General features: G+C 42.1%; 1 protein-coding gene across 4 annotated transcripts in view; it reads right to left on the bottom strand.

Moving 5' to 3' along the window:
• Positions 1-1896: 1896 nt before the first annotated feature.
• The window catches only part of sytl5 (synaptotagmin-like 5), a 36874-nt gene continuing 19972 nt past the window's right edge, over positions 1897-18798 (bottom strand). For 2 of the 4 annotated variants that reach the window (XM_080412948.1, XM_080412949.1), the window contains exons 2-18: positions 18005-18434; positions 17674-17889; positions 17305-17420; positions 16131-16260; positions 15324-15455; positions 14651-14759; positions 14087-14216; positions 11354-11454; positions 10703-10807; positions 7464-7529; positions 6217-6395; positions 5838-5940; positions 4954-5115; positions 4670-4778; positions 4210-4348; positions 3864-4072; positions 1897-3366 (exon numbers count right to left, since the gene is read on the bottom strand). In XM_080412948.1, coding sequence (XP_080269074.1) covers positions 3221-3366; positions 3864-4072; positions 4210-4348; positions 4670-4778; positions 4954-5115; positions 5838-5940; positions 6217-6395; positions 7464-7529; positions 10703-10807; positions 11354-11454; positions 14087-14216; positions 14651-14759; positions 15324-15455; positions 16131-16260; positions 17305-17420; positions 17674-17889; positions 18005-18123 — 2271 coding nt within the window. In that variant the 5' untranslated portion in view covers positions 18124-18434 and the 3' untranslated portion in view covers positions 1897-3220. The remainder of the gene's footprint in view (positions 3367-3863; positions 4073-4209; positions 4349-4669; positions 4779-4953; positions 5116-5837; positions 5941-6216; positions 6396-7463; positions 7530-10702; positions 10808-11353; positions 11455-14086; positions 14217-14650; positions 14760-15323; positions 15456-16130; positions 16261-17304; positions 17421-17673; positions 17890-18004; positions 18435-18798) is intronic. The other 2 variants (XM_080412950.1, XM_080412951.1) reach the window with 2 other exon arrangements.

Genomic DNA, 18798 nt, shown 5'->3' with positions numbered 1-18798 from the left:
TCTCACAAATATCATGAGGGGTATCTTGTCATCTTTGAAGTGTAAGCATGAGTGGTACAACAGGTAAAACAAAAAACGAAATCGAAATATATTCACATCATCATCGTCAACTGTTTTTTCGTCCGGGCACTCCTGTTTGAAATGGAAATAATGAAAAGCTTGTAGATCATAGAACCCGATGATGTTTTTGAAAACTTACTGACTTTTCTCCTCTCCGCCAAGGCTGGAGGGCCAAAGGCGAGGAATCAATCTTCAAAAAAACTGTCAGAAAGAGGAGGTTGAGAGCATCGTAGATGATCTCACGGAGCTCTTCAACAGCATGCTCTTGAAATTCAAAGACCATGCATACAACATCTGACAACAGTACTGACAAGTACTGGTACTGTATCATACTGACATGATACTGATGTGGCTCAGGAGGGAGTGCGACCACTTGGGAATGATGTGTCTTCACGCTACAACAGCACACACACACACACACACACACACACACACACACACACACACACACACACACACACACACACACACCGAGGAGCACATTTCTCTTGTTCAAATATATTAAAAACATGCTGAGATGGCATATGTGTTTCTCATACAGTAGCTCAACATGTCCATTTTCAGATTAAAGAATAAGATATTTTCTTATATTTCTTAAGTGGAATCGTGCGTTTCTGGTAGAATGTCCCATGGTAACACATAACTTTTCTGAGAGGAAATATGAGAGCTGCTTGGAGAGGAATACAAATCCTGTCAGGTTTATCCACTAAGAAAAATTATTGATAATATAAGCAATCATACAAAGCAATCTTGACATATTTGTCTCTGCATGGTCTTCTGTGATTGTAGTGACTCCACTACATTTTTAGGAAAAGTACATTATGAATTAACCACCCTATTTCAAATAGTGGAAAATAGCCGATCTACAAGCTCACATTGTGTCGACGCGTTGTGAGCTTGTAGATCTGCTATTTTCACTATCTTTTTATTTTATTTCTAGAAAATCTTAGATTTTGGGGGGAAATACTCTACAATTCAAAACAGCAATGCATTGATATTTAAAACAAAATGTACTTTGTTATTTGTATTTTGGAAGTATTTTTGGAATACTGGAGTATTTTTTCAATTCAATTCAATTGAGTATTTTTGAAAGAAAGAACTAAAATTTAACCAGGAGTGATCTATACTTTGACTCAAGTACTGGGGCTGAGTACTCCACTGCCTGTCTGTCACTGGAATGATAGACAGACTGTTGCATTGACAACCACCACACAGGCAGTGCACCTGCACCTGCTAACAGTTCGCTTGTCAATAGAATAAAGGAGTTGATGATGCTCTTCTTTCTCCCGTGCAGTCAACACAATTCAGCCACAGTTGCATTATGAAACAGCTCAACATTGTCCTCAGCCCTCACGTTATTGTATGGGTAATCTCTCAAAACAGATTCAGAGCTGGGGGGGGGGGGGAGTCCCCTTTTTTTTGCCGATGTCCTTCTCAAGACCACCAGGAGCACATGGCTCATTTTTCTTTGTTTTGCAGATGACTGTAAGAGCAACTGCCCTGAGGCTACGTTCATCAGGTACTCAAGATGACAAGCTGATTGTCTGTAGATACCAGAAACTGTGAAGATTTATGCTACTGTTAAACCAGTTTCTTCAATGGTGTGAGGCCTATTTCTTCAGAGAAGACAAAGGTCCCCCACCCTCCCAAGGCAAATAACCATAGAAACTAAAGCAATGGAGAGAGATTATATTATTTAAGTTGTGCTAGTTTACTGGCTAGTCAACCGACTAGTTGTTACCTAGTGTTTTATTTCTATCTATCTCTCTATCTTATCTATCGTACGTATCTATCTGTCTACACGTATCTAAGAACAGAAGGAGGCAATCTGTGGAAAGATGTTTTTTATTTCAAAATATTCCTGTAACACATTTGAGACAAAATAAGTTTGATTACAGTGAATTTGATGCTATGATATACAGACCCATTTCTGCAGACACACAACAGATATACGGTAGTACATGCTGCAAGTCTAGAGTTTCCTCACTAGTCAGGTATTGCACTTGTCTCTCATCTACAGTATACTATACGGTGGGTGTCATGTATTATTACTATTATTGTACACGTACGATTAGATACTTGTTTACTCAGAGAGATTAGAGCGTAGGATTTTACAAGGACACAGGGGCAGAGCTGGCCTCCGTGAATGACAGCACAGTCCTGAACTAGATGATTCATTGTGGGAATCTGTTGGGATGGAGAACACAGCCTCTGGGTAACAGAGGTGTGGGTGACAGTCAATGATTATGCTCCCCTGGAGGCGGGGGTCTTGCCTCCGCAGTGACTCATCCTACAACACACAGACCCACACTGTTACTCACACATACACTTATGCTTGGAAGTGTAATGCTTACACCTTACAACTATCCAGAGATGTTTTCCACAGAGATATCAAAAGTATTGATATAATCAGTGCTTGATCTGGCTTTGGGGTCTGCTACCTCTTATTTCCTTGGAACGTGAAACAGATTTCATGATGTCACTGATACAGTGTTTGGTAAATTGAGCATATGTCTACTACAGTATGTAATCTTTAAACTTTGTGCCATTTTTGGTGTGACAGTTCTCAATGTGTGCTTCATTATGCGCTTCCCATCAGTACACAATTTGGTCGCCTGTAGGCTAAATGGAATGTATACAAGTCTCTGCATGCAATGATCAAACTCTTTAACACATTGCGAATGGTCTCTGTCAGTTGTCACCACAAGCAGAAGAAATGACTGGTGTACAGAAACCACAGGAGACATCGGACAGACAACAAGGAGTCACACTGTGTGCTTATTTAGTAAATCAGGTTACATACAGTACATGAAAATGTATATACACAATACAGCGGTAGTAGCAGTGCTTGGTCATGGGTAGATACTTTGGAGGGTAGAGAGGAATATGGGGGTGAGTATGTAAGGCATGATTGGTTGTTCTATAAAGGAGAAGGGTTCTCTACATGGTGGCCGAGAGGGCAGGAAGTAGGGGCATGTCATCATAGATCATGGAACTCCATCAGCCACTGATTGATTTGATTTATTCCTCCTCATCATATCTTTCAGTAACTTGTGTGTTTCACTCCGTCTTGCGTTTGTGCTCTGCCTGCCATCCGCCCCTTCACCTCTGTTTTCTTCCTCTCCTGCCTTCTGTTCTTTTCTCTCTCCATCTGTCGAGCTTATGTGCTGTGCTTCATGTGCATGCTGGACCTCAGCATCAGGGTACACTCCTGAGGGACCTCTGGGTTTTCAATCATACGTTGCCACACCCGTTGTTCCTCCCCATGTGAGTCCATCCAGTCCACTTCATTCCCATAGCTAATGCCTGGAGGAACACAGGAAATGCACAGGCCATTTGTTTTGCTTTATTAACCCATTAAGACCTGAAGCCGATTCTACAAAATGTCTTCTAAATCCGAACAGTTTTTTGAAAAAAACCTATGTTGCTATATCAGTGGTTCTCAAACTTTTTCATGTCAAGGACCCCCAAAATTATATGTATTTGGTCGTGGACCCCCATCTCAAAATGAGATTCCAGGGACCCCCAGAAGCAAAGATTTGAGTTACAAATGCTTTGAGTTACAACTCGCTTAAAAATATATATATTCAATGGGTTAATAGTTTTTCCACACTAGACTGCCTACAAGGAACTTTCTTATTCATATTTTCTCACTACTAGTGAACCCACGGCAAGCTACAGTAGCAGGGTATATGGCGCATATGATATGACACCAGTTGATAAACACATTTTTTTATTTTTATTATCAATACTAAACTAGCATGGTAAGGTACTATGTTGGAATCACCCACAAGCATACACACCTGTGCCGGCCCCCAACCTCACTCCACCCAGGAAGATATTGCTGGCCAGGGCCTCCTTGTCCCAGACGGTGAGCTCCAGACACACGTTATGCAGATCTCCTGGCTGAAGGCCGCAGTAAGTGAAGGTGTGGTTCCACTCCGGGTTCACAGTCCTTCGTTCCACCGCCGTCTTGTGCTTTGTTGACTTGCTGCTGTCCGGGAGCAGGTACCTTGACGGGGAGAACACATACTGTATTTCATGTGGGCAGAAGCTGTTTGCTAGCCATTGATTATGCAGGCAGATTTTGTTGCATGTTGTGACTTCACACATTGGAATATTCTTTTTGTTTGCATTAAAGCAACTCACCCTTTGACAAAAGGATCAGAAGTGCCTCCAGATTTGACTGCAGTGAGATTCTTAGCTTCTTTCACCAGAAGCTCAACCATGCCCCCTCTAGGGGGCGTGAAGCTGCTGGTCTTCTTACCTTTCAGGAACCCCTTCTTTACTGTGGAAAGAAAAATAATAAAGTGGAACACAAGAAAGTGAAAGCATGAGTCATTGCAGGGGTACACATCTGAGCTCAAATGTGAAGACAGGTACTTTAAGTGAAGCACAGCAGTAGTCGCATCCTCAGGCGCACATGTCTTTAAACAAACAGCTTTGCTGCAAGGCAGAAACGCTGCAGAGGTGATTCTAAAAGGGATTCCCCCCCTTTTTTGTTTTGTTTTTGCGGAGGGGGGGGGGGGGGGTTGTCCTGTCCCATTGTAGAAAATAAAACAAAAAAACACATACAAGATCCTACACATTACACCTTTTATAGATTTACCTTGCACTTGGTCCACTGGCAGCATTAAGTTCTTCTCAGTAGGTATATACTTCAAAACGAGGGTCAGTTCTCCTTTATAATGTATCATGGAGTCCATACAGCTCTCTGCCTGCAGAAAAGTAAATTATTTATTTATAGAAGATTTACCACGTATTTGGGTGTGTGTGTGTGTGTGTGTGTGTGTGTGTGTGCGTGCGTGCGTGCGTGCGTGCGTGTGTGCGTGCGTGCGTGCGTGCGTGCGTGCGTGTGTGCGCGTGCTTGTGCATCGTAGTGCCTGTTTGTACCTTGGGCATTAGAGCGTACCACTCTTCTATCTGGGAATCAAACTCCCAGGAGTCAAAGGTCAACTCCACCTCCCCCAGGAAGCTGTTGTGGCCAAAGCGGTCATGATGCCACACAGAGAGTTGTAGGGTCCGAGTCTCAAGCTGTGAGTGGCTAATCACATACTAGAGAACAAGAAATAGAAATGTTAGTAACAAGACTGAGTGTTCTTAGAGAATGTTTTTTGTTTTTCCTTTTTTTTTTCTCCATTATTTTCTTTTCCTCCCCAATTTAGTCACTGGCAATTACTCTCCCCCCTCACCAGCTCAGTGGCCTAGCCCTAGTGGTTAGAGTGTCCACGCTGAGATTGGGAGGTTAAGGGTTCTATCCCTGGCCGAGTACCACAGACGTAAAAATTTAAGGTAGCCAATGCCTCCCTGCTTGCACTAAGCATGAAGGGAAGGATTGGGGGTAATTCCCTGCGTCATACTAGCGTCATGCCCAGGGAGCGTACTTGTATGTCAAGCTTCCTCCAGCTACATAAACAGAAGATAGGTGGATAGGCCCCGTGGCTCGGGAACAGTTGGTTTCCAAGTCTACTTACTTACTTTGCAATCCCCCCTCATGTATTGCGGTGCATCGCTGCCATTCCGCTTTGTTGTCCTAGGTTAGTAAGACTCAATTGGCTCAGTTTTTAAAAATGTCTTACTTGAGCTAACCATAACCACTTTTTAATTTAAAATCAAGAAGCTCCGAAGGCATCGTCGTGACGCAATGTGTTGTGAGCTTGTAGATCTGCTATTTTCAAAACACTTTAGACTTTAGCCAGGGTTAAAGTGGTTAAGTCTAATTTATACTTTATGGTTAAATTATAAGGCCATGCTTATTGAGTCTTTCGGCAACTCACCCTCATATTCTCATTGAAGATAGGGTTTGTGGTGTTGGTTTTGATGCCGGTCTTCCTCTTGCTCTGGCGAGACTTGTCAGGAAGCAGGTAACTCTTGACATAGCTGCAATGTAAGAGACATGCATAATAGAGGAGATGGAACTCTGATGCTGCAAGGCAGTTACACAGAAGCAATAGGAGGTCTATTACCCAGGCACAGTATGGTTAAATTCAATTTAGTGGTAGTACTGTGTGTGTGTGTGTGTGTGTGTGTGTGTGTGTGTGTGTGTGTGTGTGTGTGTGTGTGTGTGTGTGTGTGTGTGTGTGTGTGTGTGTGTGTGTGTGTGTGTGTGTGTGTGTGTGTGTATGTATGTATGTGTGTACACGTGCACGCTCTTACGCATCTGTGCGCTGCTTCCTCTCGTCCCCTGTAGCCAAGTTACGACACTCTTTCACCAACACATTGAGGGCACCAGTTTTGTAGCTGTAGCTGATATTCAACAGTATCTCACCGCTTACCCTGGCGTTGCCATAGTCACCAGTCTCACTGTACATGCTCATCATGCTGTTTATACTGCTCTGTGAGGCAGAGAGAGAGAGAGAGAGAGAGAGAGAGAGAGAGAGAGAGAGAGAGAGAGAGAGAGAGAGAGAGAGAGAGAGAGAGAGAGAGAGAGTGATAGAGGGGGGGAGAGAGATGAGGAGGCAGGGCATCTTAACATCTTATCAAGCAGAACAAAAGAAAGGAGTCAAATGGAAAAAGAATACAATTAATTTATAGGAAGTTATACAAAAGGGAGATGAACGAAGTGGTTAGTCCAGAAGGGAAATGGCAGCAAGGGAACACAAAATATTACAAATGAGACCATAAAACTAAAATAAAGACAATTAAGGCTCTCTCCAGAAGACACCTAGCTATATCAGAAAATCATTTTAATGCCATAATCTACAGTAGATATAATAAAATCTGAATAACTTCTTACACTGTATGACGTAGGTGGGTAAAATTGCTGATAATGTTCTGACATGATTGAATTCAGTAATACAAGTTAGTAATACAAAAAATCCAATTACAGGACCCGCCATGGTGATACTAATCTCTTCCGGTCCGGAGAGGACTAAAGGCCTCTGTCAAATAGATTTGGTGTCAGAAGAGCAAGGCTTCTGTCCTCGGGTCTACCTTATTTGTTTTCTGGAGAGAGATGAAGTAATGAATGGCCACTTTAAGGAGCTTAGTTTTTAAGGAAATAGATTCAGCAGCTTGTCCATTAGAAACAGCACACACACACAGCCTCTCTCTCACACACACACATTTGTTCTTCCAACCTAAATTTACCCATCAACTTCTTGTTTATGCCCAAAATGACTGGCTACATATAGAAATATTGGGCCTTAATTGTCAAATATTCAAGCATGTTCTAATCATGTATACTTTACATTAACATTTTGGAGAATATAGCCAATTTAACATTGAGGTGCCCACTCTTCCTGTTACCCACAATTATACGTTGTTGTATGACTGTGTAAAATGGCCAAACATAAAAGATTTTCAAGTGATTTTGAAGCAGTAATACAAGAAAGTATTCATTAGGCTTATAATGATGCTATGATGCCATGTTGAACGCACACACAGAAAAGGGTGAGACTTACAGTCTCAGCATCTGAGTCGGGGACATTGAGGTAGCCCCACCTTCGCTCTGAGGCAAGAGTAGAAGACTAGCAGCCAGTAGTATAAGCAAGAAAGACATAACCACCAGAAAAAAGGAGAAAAGAAGGAGAAAAAGATAGAAGAAATTAGAATTCTGTGACATGTGAATGATAGACCCAGAACTATAGACCATAACACAGTCCCCCAGCCCCCCTGAGAGCAGCTCCAGAGAACCCTGTCTACAGCCAGAAACCACATTACATAGGGTTACCACGGTGATTATCAGATGAGACCACAGCGATTACAACTCATCTGGACTCCCCTGAGATACAAACAAGGGCACTCCGGACAGCCAGTCAATGACAATTCAAAACCACGTTCTTGGCTAAATATATTGTCGCTGAACACTAATGTATGGTCAAATGATTTGTTTTGCCTCGTACAGCATGTCTATTGTACCTTCCAATAATGTTTAGCCCAGCTAGCAGAAGGGCTCTAGGACGGCTATGCTGGTTGCTTGGTCTGTCCGCTCGTCCAAACACTTTGGTCCCTAACAAGACATCTCGAAAACGACAGGTTGGATTGCCATGGAATTTTCTGTCTATCTCCATGCTCTCCGGGAGATGACCCCTATTGATTTTGGTGACCCCATGGCGTCCATTTGCACACAGGATATCTCAAAATGTAATTGGCAGATTGCAGGATGAATCCTACTGAATCCTGACAAAGAAATGTTATTATGTAAAATGTAATTGCCACCAAATTCAAAATTCTTGTTTTCAATTATTGAAAAATAAAGCGATGGACTAGTCTCAGTTTTGCTTTTATTTTTCTTCAATTCTTTTATCCTGAGCCCACTCGGTATGACTGGGGTCTAGACCATGCTTTCCCCACACAGTGACACACCCACTGAGAATACAACTCTGGTAACTGGCAGTTCTATCGTGAGAAACGTGAAGTTAGCATTAGCAACACTGGTTAATTGCATTTCTGGGGCCAGAGTGGGCGACACTGAATCAAATGTAAAACTACTGGCTAAAGGATAAGCATATGGTCATACTATTATTAACGTTGGTAGTAACGACTTTCAGTTATGCCAATTGGAGGTAACTAAAATTTTGTTGGTGTGTACATATGCAATGAGAATGTTGGACTCCATAGTTTTCTCTGGACCCCTGCCAAATGTGACCAGGGATGACATGTACAGTACAGCCACACTGTATGTCAACATTCAACTGCTGGCTGTCGAGGTGGTGTCCAGGAAATGACTTGATACTGTAAATAATTGGCAGACTCTCTGGGTAAAACCTGGTCTGATTAGGGGAGACAGCATACATTCCACACTGGGTTGTGCCGCTCTCATTATATCTATAAATATGGCCAAGTTCATTAGTAAACCAAATTCAGGACCCAGAGCTGGGACAGAGTTGCAGTCCTACATGTTTCTCTGCGCTTCCATTAAAGCAGTTAATCACCCAAAGCCCCATAGAGACTGTGTTTGCCCTGATCACTTAAATCAGTTGAATTAAAAGTAAACAAAAGAGAAGTTATAAATAAAAAACCTAATCGAAATTGACACCACCACTGCAGTAGTACGACAAAGTAGGAGAATTCAATGACATGAGATCTCTGTCATCTGAAGCTGTATTGGTAAACTACGCTATATCAGATTATTATACTGATCTATTTTGTCTCACTGAAACATCTAAATGAATCCACTCATAAACAATTATATGTTCCTTAAGACATCTCAACCCTAGACTTAAATAAGCTGGAAAAACATTACAACCAATTATTTATTTCTAGTTTACCACGCTCCTTGTCTATTTGTACCTGAATACAGTGCTTATGCATAAAGTAATTATTGTAGGCAATGTTAATATTTACATGGATATTGATAATTAAAGCTTTAGCACTGCATTTATATCATCACTAGACTCAAATGGTTTCTCTCAGTTTGAAATAAACCCACTTACAATTTTAACCACACTCTCAATCCCGTTCTCATATATGGCATCAAAATTGAACATTTAATAGTCTTCCCACAGAATCCTCTTTAATCTGATGCCTATTTAATAAGTTTTGAATTCCTATTACTGGACTACTTGCCATTAGACAAAAATGTATTTGTGAGAGGTCTATCTGATAGTGCTGAAACAAAATTTACAGCAATACAATTTATGATTAATAGTCTCTCTCAAATTGATCATCTTATTGATAGTGCCACAGGCTCAGTGCAAGGGACACTTGATTCATTTGCCCCTCCCAAAAAAATATAATATATATAATAAAACAAAAGAGCCAAGAGCTTCATAATTCCCAAACCCAGTTATATAAAACATTGTGTAAACTTGAAAGTATATGTTATTCCATCAAACTGGAAGGATCACACTGGCAAGTCTAAAACATTTACATATATACATAGTATATATAATTTATATATATATGTATGTATGTATATATTTCCATATGTATATATGTGTATATATATATATATATATATATATATATATATATATATATATATATATATATATATATATAAATTTACTTGATTAGTGCCATCCAAAACATGAGTAACTGTATGATTGTATGACACATATGAATAATTTTCCTTATAAATTCCTTCTTCCTCCAACTATTTAGATTTTTCAACCAAGAATCGAGATGACTCAACAAATGTCAAACGGGCAGGGTAGCTGAATCTCCTATTTACCTGCTCTGTTTCATTGCATTACGCCAATGTTAGTTCAGTGACCAGAACAATAAACAAGGCATGACTCATGAGATAAGCCAATTGTTCTAGTTACAATGTGCATAGTAGCTAGATTTTGTAATCCAGCCAAAGTGCTACTTGGCAGGGTTTGAGGGTAAGCGTTGCAGAGGCATACACATGCACACATGTAGCTCAGCGTTTACTCAACTGGTAAGCGAATCCAACAGAATTCTAAAGCTGGCTTTAAATGTTCATTCATTAAACTAACCTGCTGCCCCTGGCCTGAGGCCTGGCGATAGTCGTTTTTTTTACAAAGCCACCAGTATTCCTGGAAAAACGGATTCACTTATAAGGTGCCTTAAAGACTGCATATTTATTTATATTTATATATGGTGATTTATATGTGCGTGTTTGTATCGTCCGTCCCTTGTGTGCTATAACTGTGCGGGAGCCCCAGGCAATTGTGTTCATTATCAAAGGTCGCGTTTTGCGTTTGTACAATATTAGTTTCAGCTCGGATGTTACCGTGGACACTGCATTGCTCATTGCACTGCGACGACCGGTGGATCGGGGATCGTGGCTGTGGGCAGACATCAGAGCATCAATGTCTTCATCTTCATCAGAAAACTCCTGTGGAGAACAGCATTCACAAACAGCCAAAGGAAAGGGCGAGGTTTGAAATCTCGCCGAAGATTCTTGGAAGTGGCATGATTCACAGTCAATACAACATGCAGTATATCTGTGTGCAAGGAAATAATGCAAGTATTTTGGAGTGTTCTTTTTTTATTGAACTATACTGTATGTATAAGTGGGCGTGTTTATGTAGGCTTGTGTGGGTCTACGAGCCTGTGTTTTAATGAGCTGCTTTTAAAGTCAAAGTAAACACACTAAGTAAATAAAGAGACAATGCAGTCCTATGATAGGCCCTTCAAATCCTCCACCTGTCCCAGACCACCACCATCTAGCTATCTACTATTTCAAGTGAAATATCTGGATCATAAGAGGTCATAATTACACTGCATACATTAAAGACCAGATTAGATTAGCTCAATGAACACCACACTATACTAGTGGCCTTTGTTGTGATTGGTCTGCGGTGGGGTCCGCTGTAGAAATCAAGCTTGTGATTGGTGAACAGTTCAGAGACAACTGAGAGGGCGGACTGATGCTGCTTACCGTTTCATTGAGTCCAGGGACAGAGCGGCTTCTGAGGCTGAAGGCGTCGTCGCTGTGTTCAGAAGCAGGAGCTGACAGATCCATCTCTGAACGACTGTGGTCTGATGACAGACAGAGGAGGGAGAGTTCAATTCCGAGATTACTGTCAGAATTCTTAGAATAAAGTCAGAAATGTGAGTTCATTATCAGAATACCGACTTTATTCTTAAAATTATAAAATAAAATAAACCATGTGACCCTAAAGCCCTTCCATAGAGAGAAGAGTGAGTTTGAAGAAAGACTGAGAGAAATGTATTTTGATATTTTGATATTTTGATTGCCTGATGATAATAATTAGAGGTACAATTAATTACCTAATGTATAATTGAGGGTATAATTAAATCTTAAGATATGCCAAAGCACCACACGTTGCTCCTATAACAGCTATTTTACAGGTGTGTGTGGTGGACAAGTATCCTGGAGTGGTGATACTGAGAAAGAGAGACCCATTTTAACTGAGGGAAGGGACAGCAAGAGGAGTAATTTATAGCACAGTGCAGAGGTGACTTCTGTGCCCGACAGAGCTAGCGCAACACTTGAATGTGTAATTTTGTCCCTTGTCAAACCCTTCATTGTCTGAAACAAACTACCAGCCAATGGTATTTCCGTATGGCAGTACGACTGGGACCTGACCTCACAGGCCAACACGGATACGATCTGTTGTCAAATGCCAAGTCTGCTGGGAACACATTTCAGCATTTCCATTCCTCTCTGCAGAGCTGTGACTCAATTACCACAGTGTTGTTATGTGAGCCATGAACTGTGAAACAATAGCGTGCGTTCAGGAGACTCATGTCTCGCAACATTGGTGCTATAGGGAAAAAAGAAAAAGAAAAGCAAAACAAAACAAGCAGTAGGACCAGGGCTGGGTCATAAGGTAAAAAATACCTAAATATCGATATTGTGATGATATCGTATTAGGACGATAATATATGTATATACCGTATATATATATATATACATATATATATGTATATATATACTAGAGTCTCGGGGGGGCGTGACCCCATCCGCTGCGCGGGGCTTTGCGTTTGTTGGTCCCTCCGTGTCCCTCTGTCTGTATGTATTAACACATTGAATGCCAAAAACGGTCCGGACCGTTTTTGAGGGTCCAAACGAGAAGTGCCGAAAACGGTCCGGACCGTTTTTGACCCAATTCTATTTTTATACATGTGGGCCACGTGGGGCGCTAAAACGAAACTTTGACATCACCCAAGGAGTTTCTGAGAAGAAGAGGCTGGATCTGGCTCCATGTAAAAAATCCTTCCGGTCGGCGTTTTCAATGTTATCTCCTTGATTAAAAGCTTAATATCTCCATTTCTTTTTAATGTGGTGGAAACGAGCCGTTTTCGATCGGCGATCACGCTGCAATGGAGGGTCGCGTTGGAAATATTATTGTTCCAGGCGTTAGTCGGGACCCTCCGCCGTCTCGCACGCACGCTTTGTTTACATGCACTTCCTCGTCGGGGCTTCTCACAGCACGAAATGTATAACGCAAGTGGATGGAAGAAATGCTGGCACTCAACGTATAATATTTTAATAAACCTCTGGCACCCAATGTGTTAAGTAATAAAAAGAAAAAAACAAAATAATACATGGGGGACCCCCAGGGGGTCCGCGGAACCCCTGGGAGTCTTGGGAGCCGCGCGAAACATCGCGGACCCCTTCAGACCCCATATAGATCTACCGTCTTGCTCCCTGTGGCTTTTGTTTTTTCATGAACCTCCTTGCTTGTTTCTGGCGCTTGTTTTTCTCCAAACTGGCATCCTAACTCCAACCTGGCATCCCGACTGACTGCCGAGTCGGTTCGGGTGACTGTTAGAGGCTGGCGCGGGTAACTAATAATGTATTGTTTGGGATTTGCATGGCACGGAGATGATGGACATATTAGCGTGAGTGTGGTGGGATAGAGACATGACCAAACAAAAAGGTAAGCAAGAGCGGGGGTTGAAGCGAAGGACGCGCGTCTGTTGTTGTTGTTGTGGCGATGCAGAGATTTCAATGGCCGCCGCTTCGTGTTGCTTCGGCTGTGGCCGTCGGTGTTCGGTTGTGCTCACGGTAAACGGTGCTAAAGTGTTTCCCCGTCCGCTGTGGTCGTAATGTGGTGAGTAGAATTAATTATGTTCCGAGGAGGCAAATGTGTAGTGAGCAATGAGAAGTACCCTACGCCACCCGTAAATTCATCGCGCACGTTGTGGCTAGTGTTGTGGTGACATGTGATATGTAGTTGTTGTGTTTAGTCCAAATCAATGGAGTGGGTATGGCGTCAGCGGCGAGAGGTCCAAATGAATGGAGTGGGTGTGGCGTCAGCGGCGAGAGGTAACAATCCAATTGTAAAGATATATATATATATATAGAGATATATATGTATATGTATGTATGTGTGTGTGTGTGTGTGTGTGTGTGTGTGTGTGTGTGTGTGTGCATAGCCTATCTACAACCTCACAACGTGTCCCATCGCGAATCTCGCGATGCGTTGTGAGCTTGTAGATCGGCTATTTAAGCTATCTCTGAAAAGTATTGACAATTTGTGAAAGTATAACAGGGCTTAAGTGATTAAAACCAGGTAAAGACTACACTTTGTCATGCAATTTCCCGATATTATGATATCCAAAATCCCAGACGATATCTAGTAGTCTAGTAGTCTAGTAAGCCCAGTTAGGACTCTGTGGATTCGTCTAGGAGATGCAGTACCTGATGAGACGGAGGCCCTGGACACGGCGATGGAGGGGGCGTCGCATTCTGTCCTGTGATGCCCGCCGGCCGTCTTTTCAGTCACACCATCACTGGAATGAAAACTGTCTACACTCTCGGCTCCATCAGGCTGTGGACACATGGAAACACACTCAGCAGGTTGAACCATAATACGTGAACCATAATAGGTGAACATTTGGTGAAAATAGCAGTTCTATAAGCTCACAACGCATCGCACTGCGGCGCGTTCTCATCTTGTAGATCGCCTATTGCCTATGTGCAAGAAGAATTGGTGTAGAGGGGGAAAATGAGGGGGCCAACTATGGACCCCTGGGGGACACCTGTCAATATAGGGTTTAAGTGGTTTAAATGCCACTTCTATCGTTTCATTTCCCACTTGTGCATACATAAGAAATTGTCCACCTAGTGTGTGTGTGTGTGTGTGTGTGTGTGTGTGTGTGTGTGTGTGTGTGTGTGTGTGTGTGTGTGTGTGTGTGTGTGTGTGTGTGTGTGTGTGTGTGTGTGTGTGTGTGTGTGTGTGTGTGTGTGTGTCCAGTTGCTGACCCTGACCCTCCTGTTGTTGCTGGGTGTGGGAGACCTGTCCAGCGTCTGGGAACGAAGGTTGTTGGGGACTGATGGCACCCCAGAGGACTCCACCGCCACAACACTGCCCCTGTACACACAAAAGGAAGCACTTACAGTACCACACCAGCACAGTATCAATTATTCTTTACTGTTGGTCTGGGTATTATAGCACTGGTTCTCAAAGACCCCCAGAGGTCCTTGAGGGGGTTCCAGGGGGTCCAGAGCAAAACGTATTAATATTTCATCAAAATCAGTTTAACCGCTTTTATTTAACCTATTTTATTTTCTACTATTTTAGATTTTTTTTGTGATATATATATTTTGAAATTGTGAAAAATGTTGAATAATTGTGAAAACATTTTAACAACACAAAACTTCTCTTATATGGGTTCTGTTCTTGGCACAAATTCTTTTCAGATGGGGGTCCGTGGCAAAATACATATCACTTTTGGGGTCCTTGACATGACAATGTTTGAGAACCACTGTATTATAGAAATATGTGCACGTGTGCGTGCACACACACACACACACACACACACACACACACACACACACACACACACACACACACACACACACACACACACACACACCATATTATACAAACTTTGTCATAGCATGTATGAAATGTTGCTGTATTTTAAATGCCCACCTGTGTGAGCGTGAAGCCGGTCCAGAGCGGACGCTGCGAGTGTCTGGATCAGGAGCAGAGTGAACGCTGACACTGTCAACACCATTCTCTGGCTTTAAGCTAGGCCGACAGCCCCTTTTATTCATTTTCATCCTCCAGCACACACACACACACACACACACACACACACACACACACACACACACACACACACACACACACACACACACACACACACACACACACACACACACACACACACACACACACACACACACGGAAGGAATTACGGTCCATGATCCATGGGGGCTTAATTTGGACATTTCTTCCTGAGAATTTATTTTCCCCTCTATACTGTACAGTATGTGCTGAGAATAATTAGTTACTGTAAAAAAACAAACAAACATATGGGATCCAAGAAAACTGATGTTTGCATGGGGAAATTAAGCACAGGTGTTCTGATGCACTAAATGTTAATCTGAAAAATAAAGCGCTCTATAGATTGCTCAGCTGCATTTTGTGCTTTCAGAGCATTTTCATCCTGCATTGCAACACAACTGTATTCTGCATTATGTACTAAATAAAACACTGTGTAGTTCACAGGGCAGGATATGACACAATAACATCCTCACAGTTAATTTGCCAATATTGTAATGTTGTATTTAAATATTATTGCACAGCAGTCCTCTCATCTAACCTGTAAAACATCATAATTTGTACAGCTATGCAATGCCGTTTTCTAATACATTTGAAAGAAAGACGCTAACACTAAAGATTGTACTGTGTATGTGCATACAATACTGTATGTGTGCATGGATCGCTTCTTACCCCTTCTTCCTGGCACCATCCATAAGGCTCTGTATTGCACTCTTGGTTGATCTGGGTGTGTCACATCTGTCTGGCTCAGGAGGATTTTCTTTAAGTGGTGTTGGAGTTCTCTCTGGAGACTTGTCAGTGACTTGGGATGAAAATCATGAAGTGGTCAATGAATGTACCATAGTCAGATAGACCAGTGGTTCCCAAACATTTTAGCTTGAGAGCCAAAATAGTGAAAATAGCAGATCTACAAGTTCACAACACGTTGTGAGCTTGTACTATATACTTCTTAAAGGTTTTTATTTAAAAAATGGAATTTCATTCAAAATAAATAAATTACCTTTAGAAATAAGTATAAAAAGAGGCCTTGGATAGAATACACTCCTCTTCAATTTGTTTAAGACATACTATCATTCAGTTTAAGGTTCTGCATCGCCTCCACTGGTCCAAAGTAAAACTAGCTAAATTTGTGCCTGACATGGATCCAATATGTGATCGTTGCAGACATGATCAAGCCACCCTTGCACATGCATTCTGGTTTTGTCCAAAGTTATTCACATTCTGGCAATTAATATTAAAAAAAATAATAATGATTTATTAAGGGGTTTAGGTTATTTTTACGGTAAATGTCATTCTAGTCAGTGCTTCGGCCATATATCATACATAAACATTTAATACGTTAATAAGTCAGGGACAATTGAATGTGGCTCATAAGTAAATTTTCACCTAGACTTCTAATCAACCCATGCTTTTAAATGATTTAAATCACAATGATAACTACACTTTGACAAAAAACTTAAGCATGCCATTATATTTAGTGTGATGGATTACCTATTTTCAAGTCTCTGCAAGTAGATTTTCTTACTGAGAAATAAACTGAATCAATGGCTTCCTCAAAACCGAAACTAACCATGCTTCAGTAATATTAAGTACTAGATGTTCCGGCCTCACAACGTGTCCCATCGCGATGGGATCGGCTTGTAGATTGGCTACACGCCATCGCAACCACATATGGGCATGTTACGTCTGTGACGTAATCCAAAACAAATAATGTGGCGTTTTGGGACATTTTGCATCCGTTCATGATGTCCGCCCACAAGCCAAATTTAGTATAGATACTGTGAGTCCGTAGTCAATGAGCTAAAAATGCCAAACGGTATGGTACTTTAATAATGATCATGCTCACCCATGGGACTGTTAATGATGGTCTGTTTGACCACATCACTGCTGTGCAAGGTCCCCTGCTCAAACCGCTTGGACCTTTCCTCCAGGAACCATTCCCCTGTGACCACCTTCAGTTCCCTGCCAAGCAGACACATTATCCATTTCAACATCTTCCCTCATGACAGTCAACTCCCCACCAGATGCCCATACTGGCAAGTTGATGCGTATATTCCTAATCTTTAGATATTAAGCTAGACTTTGGTCATTATAATGGTGAAGCTGAAGCACCCCATGCCATCACAAACTAATACAGACAAATGTGGCCTTGTTAAACGGCAACCCCTGGACCATCTGGAGTGCATTAAGAATGGCTTGTTCCGATCACACTTACGAGATTTTGGCACACACATTGCACCTCCACTGGCGGCCTTTGGGAGGTTTCATGCGGCACTCATTGCAGACACGCTGCTGACACTCTTCACAGAGGTCTCCACGGTCAAAGATCAAACCCAAAACCTTCAGACAGAGGGCACATTGACGTTCCCCGACCTCCTGGGGGCGACGGGAGCCTTTCCGTTTGATCTCCAGTAGCTCATTCTTCAACTTTCTGCACCAGAGGAAGAGAAAAAATGGAGGTGAAAGAGTTAGAAAGAGAGAAATCATGACATGATCATAGAAGGTTTGTGGAGACTAATACTATTGAGTCATTCAGTGAAACTCACCGTATCCGTTTCTCCTCTCGTTTCCTCAGCTTCTCGTCTTTCTGTAACACCTTCAGAATCACTTCTCTTTCATGCTCCAGCAGAAAGGAGAGATTCAGATCCTCCCCGCCCTGCTCCATTGGACCTTTTGGTCTACAACCAAGCAGTCAATCAATCAGAGTAGTCACAGGAAAGAGGGGTTTTAAGGTGATTTCACATGTAGGCAGTCAGAAAGAAGTGAACTACATGACCCCCCGTAGTGTGCATTGGAGTTTTCGCTTGTGCTGTGCTGCGGGGCTGCTCTTTTGTGAGTGTGAGCATAGTCTGAACCTCTGAATCAGGAAGACTTCCAGGTCCATCAAGCATTCCGCCACTAATCACAGAGAGTTTCTCTGGTGCATCTCTGGTTCACCTGCCGGAAACGGCAATCTCGTTCCTCTCCACAGGAAACCTAAACAAAATCAAAGAGATACCAGGAAACACACAGACTTTAGTCAATAACATCACTTGATGGTTGCGGTCAAGAGAAGACAACCAATGGCTAACCACATGAATCCTAGAGCCCCTATTCAGGCCATGTGACATATAATAGGTGAACTTTCTGTGAAAATTGGTGAACATTCAATGAAAATAGCAGAACTACAAGCTCACGCAATGCAACCCGTTATGAGCTTGGTTGTGAGCTTGTAGCTATTTTCGGCGAAGAGTGTAGAGGGAAGAATGGAGGCGACCAAGTATAGACACCTGGGAGACCACAGTTGATTAAGTGGTTAAGCTTGTTTTTTACACTGACACAGCTAATAGTTAATGCACTT

Source organism: Gymnoscopelus braueri (genome assembly GCF_963280865.1).
Source record: "Gymnoscopelus braueri genome assembly, chromosome: 18".
NCBI lineage: Eukaryota > Metazoa > Chordata > Actinopteri > Myctophiformes > Myctophidae > Gymnoscopelus > Gymnoscopelus braueri.
Note: the sequence above shows the minus strand (reverse complement) of the source record. Positions and strands in the feature narration are given on the sequence as shown.